General features: G+C 33.3%; 1 protein-coding gene across 13 annotated transcripts in view; it reads left to right on the forward strand.

Moving 5' to 3' along the window:
• The window catches only part of Ndae1 (Na[+]-driven anion exchanger 1), a 710325-nt gene that overhangs the window by 130058 nt on the left and 556020 nt on the right, over nucleotides 1-24247 (forward strand). Inside the window, exon 1 of one of the 13 annotated variants that reach the window (XM_070106540.1) lies at nucleotides 12751-12886. The exons of the other annotated variants lie outside the window; for them this stretch is intronic. Within the exon in view, the coding sequence (XP_069962641.1) occupies nucleotides 12867-12886 (20 nt within the window). The 5' untranslated portion in view covers nucleotides 12751-12866. Of the gene's footprint in view, nucleotides 1-12750; nucleotides 12887-24247 lie in introns of those variants that run through there. 13 annotated transcript variants of the gene reach the window in all.

A 24247-nucleotide genomic window follows, 5' to 3' on the forward strand; every position in this document is an offset into this window, starting at 1 on the left:
AAGCGAAGAGAAACGAGACTTAAATATCATATCATCCCTATTGGAAAACCCGATATCTACCCTTTATATACCTCTAATTTTTATTACAAGTATAAGTTTGAGTGTATACCTATTACAACCAGTTGAAAACCACTGAATACGTATAAAACGTGTACTAACGAATTTGTGTAAGTGTTAATAAAATTAAACGAAGTAATTATCACTTACTTAAAATTCGTTCTTGGTACGATCTTGGTCAAGTAATACATGGAAGAAGTATTACTTCATCCTCTTATTGATATTAGTTATCTTGCGACACTACATGAAGCTGATATTCCGGCAAAAAACTCTAGTGAAACAATCTTTACAAAAGAAAATTAATCGAGTTAACCATAAATTTAGTTTGCGGTTATCTACTTATACTCACACATACTTACATATGGTATATACATAAGTTAGAAGGTAATTAATAATAACATAAGCTTGGTCAAAACAAAACCATTAAAAATGTAAGTTCAGCAAAAATATGCATTGTTTTCTTATATGTGTATTCATAGTGAAGGCAGTGGTCCTGAGTAAATAGTAAAACCAATAATATAATATTAAAGCAAATTTAAAATAAGCAATTTGAGAAAAGTACAAGTTGTAGTGGTTACAGGGTATTAAAAATAAAAAATGCGTATATCATGTATTAAGATGAAAGAAAAGTAGGCAAACCAATAAAGAAGCGCTTCGGGTGCAGCTGAACATGGTACACTCTCGAAAATTGCAAGATTCAGAGGCGGGCAAAAATTTTCAGGTTTTGATAAAACTTTCCGTGCCATGGAAATGTTTAACTTTCACTTACGGATAACATAATGCTAATCGAAATATTCTCTCTTAATTTGATTGCGCTAAAGCAATCTAAACTTAACCAAAGGAGCGAAATTTAATATTTTGAGTATATTACAAGAGGAAAAATTCAAGCGGAAGGGCGAAAATTATTATATTAGGGCTGCCCCAAGATTTCATTCATATTCAGAGCTGAAACATATTGTGATTAAGAAAAATTCTTCACTATAGGTATTTAATCAAACTATCACACATTTTAACCTATGTAATCAGATTAAAGTCGGAAATCAATCAATCATCAGTGTACCTAATCTATGGGTCTAAGGGCATCTGAACTCATCGCACTTAACTTTGGCGTTAACTTAAGTATGCTAAAAACCGTGCAATTCTATAAATATAAAGCATATCAATATTCGATGTGAAGTCCATTAGAATTACGAAAGTCATTAAATAGAGGCTAGGGAAATTTAATGAGCGAGCTAACCCATTTTCGCCATCAAACTATACTATTCATCCAGTTAAATCTCTTCGCAAAATATGCTATAACATTTCAACGACCAGATACCGTTCTAGCGAGAACTCTTCGCATACTTACAAGTATATTTTTAATAAAGGCGAATGTTGAATAAAAATAATGACTTAATTTATTTATTGAAGCAATATACTATTATATGAAATTACTTGTAAGACAGTCACTAAAATAAATATAATTTTTATTAAATTCAATAATTGATGAATTTAAAATTCCGCAGATTGAATCCAGAGAATGCACAGCAAATTCGCGCAGGTATATGAAGTGATAATAGGCAGTAGAGGACGCGATCCAACATTTTGTCTAAAATGTAGCAAGATTAAAATACCAGAATTGAAAATAATAAATGGAAACTTATTTAAATCTAAGATGGTACAGTAACTAATGCAGAGTGCCTCACATAAATACGAAATTTGTCGAAATATGAACATCAAATAAAAAAATCGGACTATATAAATTAAAAAGGCATGGTAGTAAAAAAGAAATTGTGGATCATAAAATAACAAAAAAAAAAGAGCACGAATAATAATATTTGGTGTATAATTATGATGATGACTTTTTAAATTATCTGAACAACAATGTGACCAATAAATTCAAAATCAACGTGAACAGCTTCTTGGTTGAATATTTCAACATCGATATTAACAAGTAGGGAAGTTCTAAGTTCGGGTGTAACTGAACATTTTATACTCAAGGATCAAAGCCCAAAAAATTACTTCTGGTGTCGGCAAAATTTTAAATTAATGTTTAGTCGAGTAAAAAAAGGTCTATTGTCAATTCATCATCATTCAAACCTTTTTCTGTCTTAAAGATACACATTTAAATAATAAGTTCTGAGATTTTCAAAAAAACAAAATTAAAACTCTCCCATTGTAAAGTCATTTCCGGCGACCTCTCGAAAAAAGGTGCGTCCGCGTTGTCAGCATAACTCCTGACAGGAACATTTAAAATTAAAAAAAAATATGTGTTTTAGTTAAGACCATAAACTCGTACTTGAATGAAGGAAAAAAATAAAAAGTTGAAATTGGAATTTTGGCAGACCTTTTTTCAAAACAATGAAAATTTCGGTCAAATTTGCTCGACATTTCTTTTTTTTGAAATAGTTGCAATTGAAAAAAAAACATCCTTTTTCCATTTACGAGTAAATTGTTCTCAAACACCTTTCTTTCATCAAGATCGGTTGAGTAGTTCGCGAGAAATCTTCGCACCGAATTGAAATCCTCTTGAAAACACAATTTGTGGATTGTGGAACCAAAGTCGTTCTGACCAACATTGTGTGTTTTCGATGAGTTTTCATTGACAGTTCACACATCTATTTGTTTACATTTGTTACGTACCCTACAAGAACAGTGATGGTCATCTGATGGATAATATGACAGTCATAGCTGAAAAAATTTTGTCAGCGCAATTTTGTCATTTTCTTAAGAGCCTTGTTTCTTTTTGTTTGTTTGTTTTGTTTTTTCTGAGTCATTGCTGACCATAAATCCGTCATAGCTGAAAATTGTCAGTTATGACTGAAACGCTATCAGAAGTGAAAAATTACTTTGCGCAGTAGATAATATAATTTTTATTTCTTTAATAAATTGCAAACTTTTAATCAAAATTAGTTATAATAATGTACTTAAATATAAAAAGGAATGCAACAAAAAATATAATAATATATGAATATTATATATAAAAATAAATTTTCACTTGCTGCCAGCATTTCTCTCAATAGCTCTGTGTACGTCTTTCTCTAATCAGTGGACAGTTCTGAATTTAAAAATGCAAATGTAAATTAACAGTACTGACATATCAAATGTGAGTATATTGGGGTAGGGTACGTTTAGGCCAATTATGGAACGTAAACAAATTGTCAACTGCCATTTAGGGCTGGCAAAATATGTCTTCTAATAATATCGATTAAACTAGAGCAGGCACCGATTATAATGAGTGGAATGTAAGTTTTCAAGGGGTTTTCAGCGTAAACTGTGTTTTCGTTTGTTAGATTTTGGATGGATGAAAACACAAGTTTTCGCGTGAAAACCTCTTTTGTCTATGAAAACACGAATTTTGTGTCGGTGCGAACGTAGTATAATGTTTTAAGTGGCCATATAGCTGACCTCGAGCATGCAATTTTTCAAAGCTGTATCTCCAAAACTATTACTGTTATCAACTTGAGAATTTTTTGAAGCCGCGAAACCCCCTAGTAATGATCCGATTCACCCCATTTTTGACACAAAGACATACTATTATCGAGAGTTTCATTTATTTATATATGCTCATATACTAAAATCTAAATTATATATCTTCCACCTTGACCGATATTTTCGGTAAAAAGTCAACTATAGGCACTGGGGTCCACATATTCAGTGCCTAGGGGCTTGAACGATTTAGACAATTTTTTGTCACATGGTGGCGTTTAAAGGTTATGTACAGAATTTGGCTGAAATTGGTTAAGAATATCCCAAGATATGGGTTTTCACCTCAAAGTGGGCGGCGCCACGCGAACTGTCTAGTTTTGAACGCGTACCCCATAAAGTCATCTTATACCAGCTCAGAGATAAAATTTAATGTCCCTGGCTCGTGTAAACCTTGATTTATCGCGATTTTTGTAGTGTTTAACAGCACCGTTATATGGGGAGTGGTCGCTGTTGTCACCCGATTTTACCCATCTTCATACTGTCAATAGAGGTGCTAAAAGCATTTGTTCTCAGTGAATTTTGTTATTATAGCTTAGCGGCTTAGGAGATATGCACATTAATCCTTTTAGGGGGCGGGACCACGACTACTTTTTAAAAAAAAATTTATCTGCAGATGTTCCTGACTACTGCGATCCTGTATACCAAATAACAGTCTTGTATCTTATTGTTAGACTAGTAATGGCAATTTATTTGTTTTTGATTAATGGCGTTTTGTGGGCATGGCAGTGATCCGATTACGCCCATCTGCAATACCCACCGTCTTACGGTGTTAAGTAGGTAGTAAACAAGTTTCATAAAGATATTTCAATTTTTACTTAAGTAACAGCATGCACAGACGGACGGTCGGATGGAGAGACAGTCACACGGACTTCTACTCGCCTCTTCATCAGGATCAATATATATATTACTTGTATATAACCCTATATCTAACTCGATTAGTTTTAGGGATACAACAACCGTTTGGTGAACAAAACAATTATACTCTATAGCAACATGTAGCGAGAGTGTATTGTAATAAAACCAATACCTACAGTAAAAAACTAAATGATACTTATATTTGGATAAATGATACTATAGCTGCGAGTCAAAAATGTTTTGTTAATATGTTGTTAATATTCAGAAACAACACTTCGAAAATCGATCTTTTTTATGCTATTCCAATGACGTTAGTTTAAAAATATGGCTGAGTGCAAAATATCTGATCATAAAACTATAGACATTTTAATAAATACTGAAATCAGTTTAAAATGAGAACGATCAAGACATTTATTTAATATCTAGATGTCTGTAATGATATGAACTGTATAATAAAGAAAATTTAACGAATTTATTGCGTACCAGTAACTTTGAGACACTGGAAAAAGAAAACATGGAATGTAGAATAAGAAATGCCAAAATTAAGATCCGAAAAAGTAGTGACAGTGAAAATTATGACCAGGGCCCAGATTTCTATGCGTTTAAATATTTCATGCGAAAAGTCATAAGAACATTAAAATTAAAAAAAAGCATACGAGTTAAGAATTTTATCATTTAAGATGGCATCCATTAATTATAGCACATATATATACATATTTATATTTTTGCAACATGTTGCTACAGAGTATACTAGTTTTATTTACCTACCGGTTTCTTTTATCACCTAATCGAGATGTATATAGGGCTGTGGATGTATAAATGATCCAGAAGACGAGACGAGTTGAAATCGGGATATTTGTCTGTCATTCTGGCTATGTGAGCTGTAACTTGAGTAAAACGAGTTAGTAGTTGGGCGTAGTCGGACCACTGCCAAGCGTACCAAACTATTTTAAATGACAATTTATAAAATGTCATAACTAAGCACTAAATTCAGATATAAAACTGTAATTTGGCACAAAGGATCACATACCAAGATGCACTTGCGGGCTAAAAGGTAAGAAAAATGGGCGTGGCCCCTATCTCTAAGAGGTTTTATGCACATATCTCCTAAATCAGTTAAGAAGAACAACCAAATCTAAAAAATACTAAAAGCGTAATAAATCAATAAATAACTACTCCAGAGATATTAAATTTTCCAACCGAGATGGTACAGGAGGACTTTATAGGAGCCAATGCCGGTGTTCCAGTGCGAAAAAGGAAAAATCGGATTACAACCACGCCTACTTCCCTTATAACACAATTTTAAAATCCATTGAATTCTTTCACTTTCCATTAAGCAAACCAAGCATCAATGAATGTATCTAGATAAAACTTTGCCTGAGTGGTATGCTTAAAGTAGAACACCCTATGATCAAAAGTTGTTCGAATCAAATTTTATCTGTTCAAGCCCCAGATCCCAATATGTGGACCTCAGTTCCTACAGTGAACACTTTATCGAAAATACCGGTCTATCTGTGGGATATAATATTAAATTCGGAGCAAGTCCTTTCCTGATAATGGTATGCCTGTATGTCAAAAATGAGTTGAATAGGCTTCTCTTAGCCGCGACATACTTAATACAATGATTTTCAAACTTGTAGCTTACTTGTACCCCATGTTAATGGAAACGAGAGAGCGTATTTTGCTGATAACAATGTATATTTCTGCTTAAAATAGGTAAACTCGGGTGAAAACTTGTTCCAGCGCCCGTATAACTAATATAGCAATTTCAATAATTTTTCGTACATTCCATATATCGTACATGTATTAGTGAGGGTAAGTGTACCTTACTGAAACTCAGGGAGCATATTATTGGTACGTGGCATGTTTATAGTATGTAGTATTGCCAAAACTAGATAACAGAGGGTCAATACATACATTACACCCCATATACCTTATATACAATTTAAAACTTCCGGTTGGCCTTATACCATAGGTATATACGAATTACCCCCACTCCCATATACTTCATAATATAATTTTCGTTTCTCCAACAAGCCTTGCGACGAATATGTCGTTCAGTCTATGAATTATATATTAATAAAATTGGTTGAAAATATGTTCTAAAATATACCTGAGCAATGTTCAATTAAATGAAATCAGACAGTCCCCCATTAAATATGACATATATGTATAATGATATCCGATTTTCCACCTGACTTTATACCGTACAGGTTGGTCAAAATGTGTGATATTTCAATTAAATTAAATAAACAAGTTCTTGAAAATTATGTGATTATGAATGGGAATTGGTCTACATATTGGTCTAAGCCTTATATCCCTAATATAAAGAATTTCAAGACTCTGGTTGACGTTTCCACATCAACTCAATATATCTATTACATTTATACTCTTCGGTTGAGTTTATATCACATATTTTTCGTTTAAGGATGATTTTTATATAATTTTCGTAGACGCGATTATAGTATATACGATTATATTAATTAAACTAAATCAGCACAAAATCTTTTGATTGTTATCCATGCACGATTTCGTCGAATAATTAATGTTGGCTGCGGTTGCATGCAAGTTGTCATCATTGGTCTAAACATATGTATGTACACACATATGTATGCTCGTGATGATTGCCAACTAAGGCTAAATACAATCAAATTTAGTATTTTATTAAGTTATATGATAGGTCACAGACCCTGCCTGCTTAGTTTTATTACTATATTTTACATCCCGTCAACTAAAATTGTAATAAAATTAACTTCAAATGGGATATAAACTCAACTGAAGAAGCTAATTGAATATAATAAGTTCATATTAGAACGCCAACCAGAGGATCGCAATTTATTATTTAATGGATACAAGGTTTGGGCCAAAGTCTAGACCAATTTCATTCATACTCCCACATTATATATAATATTAAAGTATCACACATTTTGTCAGGTGGAAAGTCGGAAATTAATATACAGTCTTTATTGGGGTCAGAGAAAGGGATGGGCCGATTGAGTTACTTTTGACATTGCTGAGATATACGTGAGATCATATTTTTAAGCAATTTTATATATAGATAACTCATACATTGAACGACATGTTCGGCATAAGATTTGTTAGAATAACGAAAATCAATATACATATGTAAATAGTATTTGAGAGATGGAGTAATTCGTACCATAGACTAAATTTACGTATTTTCGGCATTTAGCAATGTATTCTTTATTGTAAGTTTAACTATACTTATACGTTCAGTTAATTTTGCTTAGATATCTAACTTATTAACTGATATATTATATATTATATTATTTTAAGTTTTGTAGGAGACAGTGGTAGTATTGACCCGCATTTATCTATTTTTGGCAATACAACATACTATTAACAGGATAACTTGCTCCCTGAGTTTCATTAAAGTACCTCACATATCATCGCCAACATATATGGAGTAAAATCAATCGGAAGTTTGAAAATTTTGTGATTAGTTATATGAAGGCTAGTATGCGGTTTGAAGTAAACTGGAAGTTCCAAATTATTTATATTAGGTATATGGGGGCTAAGGGAAGTAATGACCCGATCCAGCCCATTTTTTTCCACTCAGACTTACTATTGTCATAAAAGGATTCCCTCCGCATTTCAATTATTTATCTCACACATTGACCGATATATACGGTAAAAAGTTAACTATGGGCACTGGGGTCAACACATTCGGTACCTAGGGGCTTGAACAGTTTTGGTTCGATTTAGATAATTTTTAATCATAAGGAAGAGCACTGCAAGGGCACTATTCGTGCAAAGTTTTGTTCCCGTTACATTTATTTCTTCTTGATTTGTATACTGGTCACTGTAATATAAGAATATTGGAGGAATGTCACTTACCGAATTTGGTTGAAATTAATCCAGTAGTTTCGGAGGTTTGTGATTTCACCTAAATAAGGACGGAGCATCCCGTAAGATGTTCAAGTTTATCGCATGAGTCCCAATCGGACAGTGTCCAGTTATAACTCATACAACTATTGAAAGAGGTAAAAAATAGAGTCTTTTAGATATTTCATCTGGCATCTAAAAATTGTCGAAATATCGAATACACGGACCACGGCAGAGGGTTAATATTTCCCCTTGTCCCTATATACGTAATATAAAGATTTTAGAACTTCCGGTTGATTTTATAAATGTTTTATCGGTCAATATATAAGATATCTTAATAAAATTCGGAGAAAATCTCTTCCTAACAACTGTGTATTCATGTGCCAGAAATGGCCTAATAAAAGTATTTTCAAACAACCGGTTGTTTTTATGACTTATAAATTGGAGATGTGAGGTACTTCATTGAAAATTTGTGAGAATCCGTTTCTAATAATGGTATGTCATGAGACCAACTAATGATAAAACCGGGGCAATACTAAACCTAGCTCTAATATACCCAATACAAGAGATTCAGATTGCCTCTATATCAGTCAATATGCAAGATATCTTAATGAAATTAAGGGAACATACGAGGCCTGTTAAAAAATAAGATGACTTTTCGAATTTCGCGATCTACGTACATTCGATTCTCGATTTTTTTATTTTGTTTTGTTGGTACACTTGTCTCTAACATATATTCACAGTTTCAGCTATATATCATATTTATTTTATTTGTGATTGGTATACAAGTTACACGTGTTTTGCATGTACTCGGCGGTTTCAATTCAAGGCATACCAAAAAGTGCATAGTGGATCGAGGATTGCAAAAAACGCTGGCAGAAACTAGAAATTGATGAATATATGAATAATTTTTGAGAAAAGTTACCATTCTCCATTTTTTTTGAACAGACCTCACATAACACTGGCATACTATGTACTATAATTTAGTGCCGAAAATGCCCTAAATTACCGCAATTCCCATATACTACATATAAGATTAAAATACCAGAATTGAAAATAATAAATGGAAACTTATTTAAATCTAAGATGGTACAGTAACTAATGCAGAGTGCCTCACATAAATACGAAATTTGTCGAAATATGAACATCAAATAAAAAAATCGGACTATATAAATTAAAAAGGCATGGTAGTAAAAAAGAAATTGTGGATCATAAAATAACAAAAAAAAAAGAGCACGAATAATAATATTTGGTGTATAATTATGATGATGACTTTTTAAATTATCTGAACAACAATGTGACCAATAAATTCAAAATCAACGTGAAGCTTCTTGGTTGAATATTTCAACATCGATATTAACAAGTAGGGAAGTTCTAAGTTCGGGTGTAACTGAACATTTTATACTCAAGGATCAAAGCCCAAAAAATTACTTCTGGTGTCGGCAAAATTTTAAATTAATGTTTAGTCGAGTAAAAAAAGGTCTATTGTCAATTCATCATCATTCAAACCTTTTTCTGTCTTAAAGATACACATTTAAATAATAAGTTCTGAGATTTTCAAAAAAACAAAATTAAAACTCTCCCATTGTAAAGTCATTTCCGGCGACCTCTCGAAAAAAGGTGCGTCCGCGTTGTCAGCATAACTCCTGACAGGAACATTTAAAATTAAAAAAAAATATGTGTTTTAGTTAAGACCATAAACTCGTACTTGAATGAAGGAAAAAAATAAAAAGTTGAAATTGGAATTTTGGCAGACCTTTTTTCAAAACAATGAAAATTTCGGTCAAATTTGCTCGACATTTCTTTTTTTTGAAATAGTTGCAATTGAAAAAAAAACATCCTTTTTCCATTTACGAGTAAATTGTTCTCAAACACCTTTCTTTCATCAAGATCGGTTGAGTAGTTCGCGAGAAATCTTCGCACCGAATTGAAATCCTCTTGAAAACACAATTTGTGGATTGTGGAACCAAAGTCGTTCTGACCAACATTGTGTGTTTTCGATGAGTTTTCATTGACAGTTCACACATCTATTTGTTTACATTTGTTACGTACCCTACAAGAACAGTGATGGTCATCTGATGGATAATATGACAGTCATAGCTGAAAAAATTTTGTCAGCGCAATTTTGTCATTTTCTTAAGAGCCTTGTTTTCTTTTTGTTTGTTTGTTTTGTTTTTTCTGAGTCATTGCTGACCATAAATCCGTCATAGCTGAAAATTGTCAGTTATGACTGAAACGCTATCAGAAGTGAAAAATTACTTTGCGCAGTAGATAATATAATTTTTATTTCTTTAATAAATTGCAAACTTTTAATCAAAATTAGTTATAATAATGTACTTAAATATAAAAAGGAATGCAACAAAAAATATAATAATATATGAATATTATATATAAAAATAAATTTTCACTTGCTGCCAGCATTTCTCTCAATAGCTCTGTGTACGTCTTTCTCTAATCAGTGGACAGTTCTGAATTTAAAAATGCAAATGTAAATTAACAGTTCTGACATATCAAATGTGAGTATATTGGGGTAGGGTACGTTTAGGCCAATTATGGAACGTAAACAAATTGTCAACTGCCATTTAGGGCTGGCAAAATATGTCTTCTAATAATATCGATTAAACTAGAGCAGGCACCGATTATAATGAGTGGAATGTAAGTTTTCAAGGGGTTTTCAGCGTAAACTGTGTTTTCGTTTGTTAGATTTTGGATGGATGAAAACACAAGTTTTCGCGTGAAAACCTCTTTTGTCTATGAAAACACGAATTTTGTGTCGGTGCGAACGTAGTATAATGTTTTAAGTGGCCATATAGCTGACCTCGAGCATGCAATTTTTCAAAGCTGTATCTCCAAAACTATTACTGTTATCAACTTGAGAATTTTTTGAAGCCGCGAAACCCCCTAGTAATGATCCGATTCACCCCATTTTTGACACAAAGACATACTATTATCGAGAGTTTCATTTATTTATATATGCTCATATACTAAAATCTAAATTATATATCTTCCACCTTGACCGATATTTTCGGTAAAAAGTCAACTATAGGCACTGGGGTCCACATATTCAGTGCCTAGGGGCTTGAACGATTTAGACAATTTTTTGTCACATGGTGGCGTTTAAAGGTTATGTACAGAATTTGGCTGAAATTGGTTAAGAATATCCCAAGATATGGGTTTTCACCTCAAAGTGGGCGGCGCCACGCGAACTGTCTAGTTTTGAACGCGTACCCCATAAAGTCATCTTATACCAGCTCAGAGATAAAATTTAATGTCCCTGGCTCGTGTAAACCTTGATTTATCGCGATTTTTGTAGTGTTTAACAGCACATTAATCCTTTTAGGGGGCGGGACCACGACTACTTTTTAAAAAAAAATTTATCTGCAGATGTTCCTGACTACTGCGATCCTGTATACCAAATAACAGTCTTGTATCTTATTGTTAGACTAGTAATGGCAATTTATTTGTTTTTGATTAATGGCGATTTGTGGGCATGGCAGTGATCCGATTACGCCCATCTGCAATACCCACCGTCTTACGGTGTTAAGTAGGTAGTAAACAAGTTTCATAAAGATATTTCAATTTTTAGACGGACGGTCGGATGGAGAGACAGTCACACGGACTTCTACTCGCCTCTTCATCAGGATCAATATATATATTACTTGTATATAACCCTATATCTAACTCGATTAGTTTTAGGGATACAACAACCGTTTGGTGAACAAAACAATTATACTCTATAGCAACATGTAGCGAGAGTGTATTGTAATAAAACCAATACCTACAGTAAAAAACTAAATGATACTTATATTTGGATAAATGATACTATAGCTGCGAGTCAAAAATGTTTTGTTAATATGTTGTTAATATTCAGAAACAACACTTCGAAAATCGATCTTTTTTATGCTATTCCAATGACGTTAGTTTAAAAATATGGCTGAGTGCAAAATATCTGATCATAAAACTATAGACATTTTAATAAATACTGAAATCAGTTTAAAATGAGAACGATCAAGACATTTATTTAATATGTAGATGTCTGTAATGATATGAACTGTATAATAAAGAAAATTTAACGAATTTATTGCGTACCAGTAACTTTGAGACACTGGAAAAAGAAAACATGGAATGTAGAATAAGAAATGCCAAAATTAAGATCCGAAAAAGTAGTGACAGTGAAAATTATGACCAGGGCCCAGATTTCTATGCGTTTAAATATTTCATGCGAAAAGTCATAAGAACATTAAAATTAAAAAAAAGCATACGAGTTAAGAATTTTATCATTTAAGATGGCATCCATTAATTATAGCACATATATATACATATTTATATTTTTGCAACATGTTGCTACAGAGTATACTAGTTTTATTTACCTACCGGTTTCTTTTATCACCTAATCGAGATGTATATAGGGCTGTGGATGTATAAATGATCCAGAAGACGAGACGAGTTGAAATCGGGATATTTGTCTGTCATTCTGGCTATGTGAGCTGTAACTTGAGTAAAACGAGTTAGTAGTTGGGCGTAGTCGGACCACTGCCAAGCGTACCAAACTATTTTAAATGACAATTTATAAAATGTCATAACTAAGCACTAAATTCAGATATAAAACTGTAATTTGGCACAAAGGATCACATACCAAGATGCACTTGCGGGCTAAAAGGTAAGAAAAATGGGCGTGGCCCCTATCTCTAAGAGGTTTTATGCACATATCTCCTAAATCAGTTAAGAAGAACAACCAAATCTAAAAAATACTAAAAGCGTAATAAATCAATAAATAACTACTCCAGAGATATTAAATTTTCCAACCGAGATGGTACAGGAGGACTTTATAGGAGCCAATGCCGGTGTTCCAGTGCGAAAAAGGAAAAATCGGATTACAACCACGCCTACTTCCCTTATAACACAATTTTAAAATCCATTGAATTCTTTCACTTTCCATTAAGCAAACCAAGCATCAATGAATGTATCTAGATAAAACTTTGCCTGAGTGGTATGCTTAAAGTAGAACACCCTATGATCAAAAGTTGTTCGAATCAAATTTTATCTGTTCAAGCCCCAGATCCCAGTATGTGGACCTCAGTTCCTACAGTGAACACTTTATCGAAAATACCGGTCTATCTGTGGGATATAATATTAAATTCGGAGCAAGTCCTTTCCTGATAATGGTATGCCTGTATGTCAAAAATGAGTTGAATAGGCTTCTCTTAGCCGCGACATACTTAATACAATGATTTTCAAACTTGTAGCTTACTTGTACCCCATGTTAATGGAAACGAGAGAGCGTATTTTGCTGATAAGAATGTATATTTCTGCTTAAAATAGGTAAACTCGGGTGAAAACTTGTTCCAGCGCCCGTATAACTAATATAGCAATTTCAATAATTTTTCGTACATTCCATATATCGTACATGTATTAGTGAGGGTAAGTGTACCTTACTGAAACTCAGGGAGCATATTATTGGTACGTGGCATGTTTATAGTATGTAGTATTGCCAAAACTAGATAACAGAGGGTCAATACATACATTACACCCCATATACCTTATATACAATTTAAAACTTCCGGTTGGCCTTATACCATAGGTATATACGAATTACCCCCACTCCCATATACTTCATAATATAATTTTCGTTTCTCCAACAAGCCTTGCGACGAATATGTCGTTCAGTCTATGAATTATATATTAATAAAATTGGTTGAAAATATGTTCTAAAATATACCTGAGCAATGTTCAATTAAATGAAATCAGACAGTCCCCCATTAAATATGACATATATGTATAATGATATCCGATTTTCCACCTGACTTTATACCGTACAGGTTGGTCAAAATGTGTGATATTTCAATTAAATTAAATAAACAAGTTCTTGAAAATTATGTGATTATGAATGGGAATTGGTCTACATATTGGTCTAAGCCTTATATCCCTAATATAAAGAATTTCAAGACTCTGGTTGACGTTTCCACATCAACTCAATATATCTATTACATTTATACTCTTCGGTTGAGTTTATATCACATATTTTTCGTTTAAGGATGATTTTTATATAATTTTCGTAGACGCGATTATAGTATATACGATTATATTAATTAAACTAAATCAGCACAAAATCTTTTGATTGTTATCCATGCACGATTTCGTCGAATAATTAATGTTGGCTGCGGTTGCATGCAAGTTGTCATCATTGGTCTAAACATATGTATGTACACACATATGTATGCTCGTGATGATTGCCAACTAAGGCTAAATACAATCAAATTTAGTATTTTATTAAGTTATATGATAGGTCACAGACCCTGCCTGCTTAGTTTTATTACTATATTTTACATCCCGTCAACTAAAATTGTAATAAAATCAACTTCAAATGGGATATAAACTCAACTGAAGAAGCTAATTGAATATAATAAGTTCATATTAGAACGCCAACCAGAGGATCGCAATTTATTATTTAATGGATACAAGGTTTGGGCCAAAGTCTAGACCAATTTCATTCATACTCCCACATTATATATAATATTAAAGTATCACACATTTTGTCAGGTGGAAAGTCGGAAATTAATATACAGTCTTTATTGGGGTCAGAGAAAGGGATGGGCCGATTGAGTTACTTTTGACATTGCTGAGATATACGTGAGATCATATTTTTAAGCAATTTTATATATAGATAACTCATACATTGAACGACATGTTCGGCATAAGATTTGTTAGAATAACGAAAATCAATATACATATGTAAATAGTATTTGAGAGATGGAGTAATTCGTACCATAGACTAAATTTACGTATTTTCGGCATTTAGCAATGTATTCTTTATTGTAAGTTTAACTATACTTATACGTTCAGTTAATTTTGCTTAGATATCTAACTTATTAACTGATATATTATATATTATATTATTTTAAGTTTTGTAGGAGACAGTGGTAGTATTGACCCGCATTTATCTATTTTTGGCAATACAACATACTATTAACAGGATAACTTGCTCCCTGAGTTTCATTAAAGTACCTCACATATCATCGCCAACATATATGGAGTAAAATCAATCGGAAGTTTGAAAATTTTGTGATTAGTTATATGAAGGCTAGTATGCGGTTTGAAGTAAACTGGAAGTTCCAAATTATTTATATTAGGTATATGGGGGCTATGGGAAGTAATGACCCGATCCAGCCCATTTTTTTCCACTCAGACTTACTATTGTCATAAAAGGATTCCCTCCGCATTTCAATTATTTATCTCACACATTGACCGATATATACGGTAAAAAGTTAACTATGGGCACTGGGGTCAACACATTCGGTACCTAGGGGCTTGAACAGTTTTGGTTCGATTTAGATAATTTTTAATCATAAGGAAGAGCACTGCAAGGGCACTATTCGTGCAAAGTTTTGTTCCCGTTACATTTATTTCTTCTTGATTTGTATACTGGTCACTGTAATATAAGAATATTGGAGGAATGTCACTTACCGAATTTGGTTGAAATTAATCCAGTAGTTTCGGAGGTTTGTGATTTCACCTAAATAAGGACGGAGCATCCCGTAAGATGTTCAAGTTTATCGCATGAGTCCCAATCGGACAGTGTCCAGTTATAACTCATACAACTATTGAAAGAGGTAAAAAATAGAGTCTTTTAGATATTTCATCTGGCATCTAAAAATTGTCGAAATATCGAATACACGGACCACGGCAGAGGGTTAATATTTCCCCTTGTCCCTATATACGTAATATAAAGATTTTAGAACTTCCGGTTGATTTTATAAATGTTTTATCGGTCAATATATAAGATATCTTAATAAAATTCGGAGAAAATCTCTTCCTAACAACTGTGTATCCATGTGCCAGAAATGGCCTAATAAAAGTATTTTCAAACAACCGGTTGTTTTTATGACTTATAAATTGGAGATGTGAGGTACTTCATTGAAAATTTGTGAGAATCCGTTTCTAATAATGGTATGTCATGAGACCAACTAATGATAAAACCGGGGCAATACTAAACCTAGCTCTAATATACCCAATACAAGAGATTCAGATTGCCTCTATATCAGTCAATATGCAAGATATCTTAATGAAATTAAGGGAACATACGAGGCCTGTTAAAAAATAAGATGACTTTTCGAATTTCGCGATCTACGTACATTCGATTCTCGATTTTTTTATTTTGTTTTGTTGGTACACTTGTCTCTAACATATATTCACAGTTTCAGCTATATATCATATTTATTTTATTTGTGATTGGTATACAAGTTACACGTGTTTTGCATGTACTCGGCGGTTTCAATTCAAGGCATACCAAAAAGTGCATAGTGGATCGAGGATTGCAAAAAACGCTGGCAGAAACTAGAAATTGATGAATATATGAATAATTTTTGAGAAAAGTTACCATTCTCCATTTTTTTTTAACAGACCTCACATAACACTGGCATACTATGTACTATAATTTAGTGCCGAAAATGCCCTAAATTACCGCAATTCCCATATACTACATATAATGATTTTCGTTATTATAGCAGACTGTATGGCCCATATATCGGTCGGTGTGTGAATTATCTTCAAAGATTGGTGTTTTTCACATCAACTGAATGTATAAAATTTATTGTTTTTGATTGTTGATGAAATGAGCTAAGCCTCAGTACACTTACACACAACTTAATCCGAGAGAAACTGGCGCACCCTATTATGCTCGTACATACCACACCTGGGAACACTCGCTCAATTTCACCCCTCACATAAATTTAACAAAAGGGATGTGATGATTGGGTCGACACCGAAATTCGTTTACTCAGCAATCGGACGTGCTACAACACATTTCATTTCGTCAACGGTCCTGAACGCCACATCTATATACATACATTCGATAGCGATCCGATAAGAAATCTCGATCCGCGCTTCTTCAACGTTAACACCCATATCGTCCTCAGAATACTTTTATCATTCGCTTCGTTTCTGAATATTTTGGTGACCAATTTAGTGGGAAACACCCACCACTGAATTTGAATTGTTGATAGTTCACTTACACTCGCGTTATATATTATAAATATGTAGGTAAGTAAAAATGCGATTGATCTCGGATACGAATTAAAAGGAGACTTTATTCTTATAATAATATATTATTGTTAAAATTAAAAATATTGTATGGTGACCGAAGCGATGTGTCACTTTAAATACCGCCAATGTCCGGATTCTCATTCGGCTGAACGAGATAAGTAAACGCGAGCGGAGCAATGTCGACCAGAGCTAGCTCAGATAGTGGTCCAAACGAAAGAAGAGAGTTGGGCGCAACTCGCTATTTTGTCGAATGAAGTGAAGGAGTTGAGGGAGCCATGCGTTTTGTTAGTTGGTGGTGTAAAACCGTTGTCTTGTGGTGGTGTCTTGTGTGGTGATGTTTGAGTGTGGTGTGTGGTACTGGGCCCGCCAGCTTTTCCCGAGTAGAGTGAGGTCTATAGGTATGGAAGGTTTAGCTCATTTATACATAATGAGCCCCCTAGGTGAATATTTTTTAAAATTTTGTGGTTGATGTGATGACTCAGTTTGTACTATGGCGTTATGAGCCGCTTGAAGACAAATCCAAGAATTGTTAAGATTTTGCTTTTTTATTTCTAATAAAGATTTAGAGTTGAAAGGTGAAGTTGAAATCTTAGTGCAGTATCTTATTAACCTGTCACTTTCTGAAATAAATATAGCAACCTGTTTTGAGTGTGTAGCTCCAGGTGTATGTTGTTTATTATAAATATTTATCATTTTATTTATATGTTTAAATAAGTGTCAAAAAGAATTAAAATTTTCTCAGTATGTACTGATTTGAATAAAGCAATAAAGTGTATTACTCCTTTAGGTAAATAAGTATTTGTTAATTATATGAAATTGGGAAGCACGTTTACTACAGTTTCGTATTTACTTGCAATTTATATTTATGCGCTCGTGCAGTTGAGAGCTCGTTTAAGAGATCAATGCGCTTTGTATATATGTAAGTACGCACGAATTATGTTTCGTATGCAATCCTTCTTGCTTGTGTTTTAACAAGAACAAGGGGTATTGTCAAAAACGTGCGAATGTGACCTTAAAAAAAAGGTACATCTGAGTATGTACTTATGTTCTTGTTAAAAATAAAAATTATTTAGTTTTCCTTTTGAGAGTTTGTTTTTTGGTTGCGTTGTAATAATTGTATTTTTTCATAATTGGTGTTACTTTCCGATTAATTATTAACTGAATAATTTGATCACCTTTTTTGCAAAATTTAAAATTTAATATTGCAGTTCAGTAATACCCAATGTAGGGTATACAAATTGTTTGCCGTAAGGTTTTTAAAAATTTGCATATATATTTAAGCGTCAAAAATAGTATATGTACCCGTATATGCACCTACATATGTATGTAAATATGTAATTTGGTTTAGAAAATATGTAAATATGTATGTTTGTATTTATTTTGTTTCTATTTGTTTGTGTTTTAATGTTTTTTATATGTTTGAGCCTTTGCTTACTTGATTTAGGAAATCCTGATTACTGTTTTTGTTAAAAATAAGGGGTATTGCCGGAAAACATTTGCAAGTAAATACTTGAATTATGTTATTTGATTTTTGGGTTTGTGGAAATGTGTGTTTATAAACACAAAGGTAAGCATATATATAAAGGCATTTGATAATTTTTATTTTTATGGACATAGATTGTACCAAACTGTTTTCGGGTTTTCCGGTAAATTAAACCCACAATTATGACAGTTTGGTAACCGTTTTTTTATGTTGTTAAATCGGATTTTCAGTTACCAGTTTTGTAGTAAGTAAAACTGTATTTATGCATACATATTTACATATAACAAATATAAGGTCAAATGAATACGCCCATTTTGTTTTCCTTTAGGGGTTTTTGGGGATAATGTGTCTATATATATTTATGTATGGTATGTGAGTGTGGTAAAATTGATGTGCTCCTCTCCGAAAGGCTTCCAGCTGGTATGCCTTGTGATGTTGTTTGTGTGTATATTGTTTTTATGTTTTTAAATTCGCCCCGTTTCTTTCTTTTATGCTCTCGCAACTTGTTGCTACAGAGTATAATATTAATTTTGTTCTCCTAACGGTTGTTTGTATCACCTAAAACTAATCGTGTTAGAAATAGGGTTATATATATATAGATGATCAAGATGAAGAGACGACTTGAAATCCGGGTGACTGTCTGTCTGTTCGTCCGTCCGTCCGTCTGTCCGTACGTCTGTGCAAGCTGTAACTTGAGTAAAAATTTAGATATCTTTATGAAACTTGGTACACATGTTTCTTGGTACCGTTAGACGGTTGGTATTGCAAATGGGCGTAATCGGATCACTGTCACGCCCACAAAATGCCATTTCTCAAAAACAAATAAATTGCCATAACTAAATTGATGAATATATGAATAATTTTTGAGAAAAGTTACCATTCTCCATTTTTTTTTAACAGACCTCACATAACACTGGCATACTATGTACTATAATTTAGTGCCGAAAATGCCCTAAATTACCGCAATTCCCATATACTACATATAATGATTTTCGTTATTATAGCAGACTGTATGGCCCATATATCGGTCGGTGTGTGAATTATCTTCAAAGATTGGTGTTTTTCACATCAACTGAATGTATAAAATTTATTGTTTTTGATTGTTGATGAAATGAGCTAAGCCTCAGTACACTTACACACAACTTAATCCGAGAGAAACTGGCGCACCCTATTATGCTCGTACATACCACACCTGGGAACACTCGCTCAATTTCACCCCTCACATAAATTTAACAAAAGGGATGTGATGATTGGGTCGACACCGAAATTCGTTTACTCAGCAATCGGACGTGCTACAACACATTTCATTTCGTCAACGGTCCTGAACGCCACATCTATATACATACATTCGATAGCGATCCGATAAGAAATCTCGATCCGCGCTTCTTCAACGTTAACACCCATATCGTCCTCAGAATACTTTTATCATTCGCTTCGTTTCTGAATATTTTGGTGACCAATTTAGTGGGAAACACCCACCACTGAATTTGAATTGTTGATAGTTCACTTACACTCGCGTTATATATTATAAATATGTAGGTAAGTAAAAATGCGATTGATCTCGGATACGAATTAAAAGGAGACTTTATTCTTATAATAATATATTATTGTTAAAATTAAAAATATTGTATGGTGACCGAAGCGATGTGTCACTTTAAATACCGCCAATGTCCGGATTCTCATTCGGCTGAACGAGATAAGTAAACGCGAGCGGAGCAATGTCGACCAGAGCTAGCTCAGATAGTGGTCCAAACGAAAGAAGAGAGTTGGGCGCAACTCGCTATTTTGTCGAATGAAGTGAAGGAGTTGAGGGAGCCATGCGTTTTGTTAGTTGGTGGTGTAAAACCGTTGTCTTGTGGTGGTGTCTTGTGTGGTGATGTTTGAGTGTGGTGTGTGGTACTGGGCCCGCCAGCTTTTCCCGAGTAGAGTGAGGTCTATAGGTATGGAAGGTTTAGCTCATTTATACATAATGAGCCCCCTAGGTGAATATTTTTTAAAATTTTGTGGTTGATGTGATGACTCAGTTTGTACTATGGCGTTATGAGCCGCTTGAAGACAAATCCAAGAATTGTTAAGATTTTGCTTTTTTATTTCTAATAAAGATTTAGAGTTGAAAGGTGAAGTTGAAATCTTAGTGCAGTATCTTATTAACCTGTCACTTTCTGAAATAAATATAGCAACCTGTTTTGAGTGTGTAGCTCCAGGTGTATGTTGTTTATTATAAATATTTATCATTTTATTTATATGTTTAAATAAGTGTCAAAAAGAATTAAAATTTTCTCAGTATGTACTGATTTGAATAAAGCAATAAAGTGTATTACTCCTTTAGGTAAATAAGTATTTGTTAATTATATGAAATTGGGAAGCACGTTTACTACAGTTTCGTATTTACTTGCAATTTATATTTATGCGCTCGTGCAGTTGAGAGCTCGTTTAAGAGATCAATGCGCTTTGTATATATGTAAGTACGCACGAATTATGTTTCGTATGCAATCCTTCTTGCTTGTGTTTTAACAAGAACAAGGGGTATTGTCAAAAACGTGCGAATGTGACCTTAAAAAAAAGGTACATCTGAGTATGTACTTATGTTCTTGTTAAAAATAAAAATTATTTAGTTTTCCTTTTGAGAGTTTGTTTTTTGGTTGCGTTGTAATAATTGTATTTTTTCATAATTGGTGTTACTTTCCGATTAATTATTAACTGAATAATTTGATCACCTTTTTTGCAAAATTTAAAATTTAATATTGCAGTTCAGTAATACCCAATGTAGGGTATACAAATTGTTTGCCGTAAGGTTTTTAAAAATTTGCATATATATTTAAGCGTCAAAAATAGTATATGTACCCGTATATGCACCTACATATGTATGTAAATATGTAATTTGGTTTAGAAAATATGTAAATATGTATGTTTGTATCTATTTTGTTTCTATTTGTTTGTGTTTTAATGTTTTTTATATGTTTGAGCCTTTGCTTACTTGATTTAGGAAATCCTGATTACTGTTTTTGTTAAAAATAAGGGGTATTGCCGGAAAACATTTGCAAGTAAATACTTGAATTATGTTATTTGATTTTTGGGTTTGTGGAAATGTGTGTTTATAAACACAAAGGTAAGCATATATATAAAGGCATTTGATAATTTTTATTTTTATGGACATAGATTGTACCAAACTGTTTTCGGGTTTTCCGGTAAATTAAACCCACAATTATGACAGTTTGGTAACCGTTTTTTTATGTTGTTAAATCGGATTTTCAGTTACCAGTTTTGTAGTAAGTAAAACTGTATTTATGCATACATATTTACATATAACAAATATAAGGTCAAATGAATACGCCCATTTTGTTTTCCTTTAGGGGTTTTTGGGGATAATGTGTCTATATATATTTATGTATGGTATGTGAGTGTGGTAAAATTGATGTGCTCCTCCCCGAAAGGCTTCCAGCTGGTATGCCTTGTGATGTTGTTTGTGTGTATATTGTTTTTATGTTTTTAAATTCGCCCCGTTTCTTTCTTTTATGCTCTCGCAACTTGTTGCTACAGAGTATAATATTAATTTTGTTCTCCTAACGGTTGTTTGTATCACCTAAAACTAATCGTGTTAGAAATAGGGTTATATATATATAGATGATCAAGATGAAGAGACGACTTGAAATCCGGGTGACTGTCTGTCTGTTCGTCCGTCCGTCCGTCTGTCCGTACGTCTGTGCAAGCTGTAACTTGAGTAAAAATTTAGATATCTTTATGAAACTTGGTACACATGTTTCTTGGTACCGTTAGACGGTTGGTATTGCAAATGGGCGTAATCGGATCACTGTCACGCCCACAAAATGCCATTTCTCAAAAACAAATAAATTGCCATAACTAAGCTTCACATAAGATACAAGAATGTTATTTAATATTCGCATTTGCCAGGGGTATCTGCAGGTAAATTTTTTTTTTAAAGTAGGCATGGTCCCGCCCCTAATAGGTTTAATGTGCATATTTCCAAAACTGCTGAAGCTATAATAACAAAATTCACTGGAAGCAAATGCAAATTTTTAGCACCTCTATCTACAGTGTGAAAATGGAAGAAATCTGGTGACAACCCCGTCCACTCCCCATATAACGGTACTGTTAAGACGCCAGAGACATTAAATTTTATCTCTAGGATGGTATGAGATGACTTTATAGGAACCGCGTTTAAAATTAGCACCCACCTTTAGTTGAACACCATATCTTTGGATCTGCTTAACTGATTCTTCAACTTCCAACTTCGGTACATAACCTTCATATTTCTATGGTATAGTGCGAAAATGGGCGAAATCAGATTACAACCACGCCTATTTCCCATATAACACCATTTTAAATTTCATTTGATTTTTTCACTTTCCAGTATGCAAATCAAGCAACAATGATTATATCGGGGTAAAACTTTGCGTGAATAATACGTTTAAAGTATGTCACCTCGTGACCAGAAATTGTCTAAATCGAACCAAAACTGTTCAAGCCCCTAGGTAATACATGTCAGGACCCCAGTGCCTATAGCTGACCCTCTAACGAAAATGGCGGGTAATCCACAAAGAAATCTCAAACGTGTATACCATTTGACTTTGCGAGAGTATAAAATGTTCGGTTACATCCGAACTAAGCCCTTCCTTACTTGGTCTCTTTTGGTTTCGCGGCCGATTGTTTTGTGTTTTGTTTGTTTAAAATGTTTTGCAAATTTGCACTGTATATTTATGTAAATATGTTCGTTTATTTGTGTCTATTTATAAGTTTAGATTTTTTTGCTTGTTTTGTGTTTCAACAATTTTAACTTATTGCCATCTCTGTATTGTTTTTTGTGTATTACTGCATGTGAGTTTTCTGTATGTATGTTTATAGATATGTATGTATAAATATATGTATATCGCCAATGCACTTCTCTGCCTTATCACCGCACTTTTGTCTTTTTTCACAACATTTTTTATTTAATTTAGTCATCACTGTTTAAAATTTTTTTTGTCCTGGACGTAAATTATAGTGCCTTTTGTTTAGGTTCGAAGGACCATGAATATTTGGGTGCCCAATTTAGTGGGAAGCACCCACCACTGAATTTAAATTGTTCCTAGTTCACTTACACATATGTATGTAGGTAAGTGAACATGCGATTGATCTCGGATTCGAATTAAAAGGAGACTTTATTCTTATAATAATATATTAATGTTAAAATTAAAAGTATTGTAAGGTAAGCAAAGCAATGTGTCAACCATGCCTTTTGTTAGTTGGTGGTGTAAAAGCGCTGTCTTGTGGTGCGTTGTTTTGTCTTGGTGATGTTTGAGTGTGGTGTTCTCAGGCGTGGTGTGTGGTAATAGGGAGCGCCAGTTTTTCCCGAGTAAAATGAAGTCTATAGGTAGTTGAAGCTTAGCTCATTTAGGCAATTTCTTTAGAAAATAATTATTAAAAATTAAAATTAACTTTATATATAAACGACAATTTGAACTTTTGTTTCCTTAATAAAGTGCGTAAGCAGGTGAA

The sequence above is a fragment of the Bactrocera oleae genome, chromosome 3 (assembly GCF_042242935.1).
Source record: "Bactrocera oleae isolate idBacOlea1 chromosome 3, idBacOlea1, whole genome shotgun sequence".
Lineage (NCBI taxonomy): Eukaryota > Metazoa > Arthropoda > Insecta > Diptera > Tephritidae > Bactrocera > Bactrocera oleae.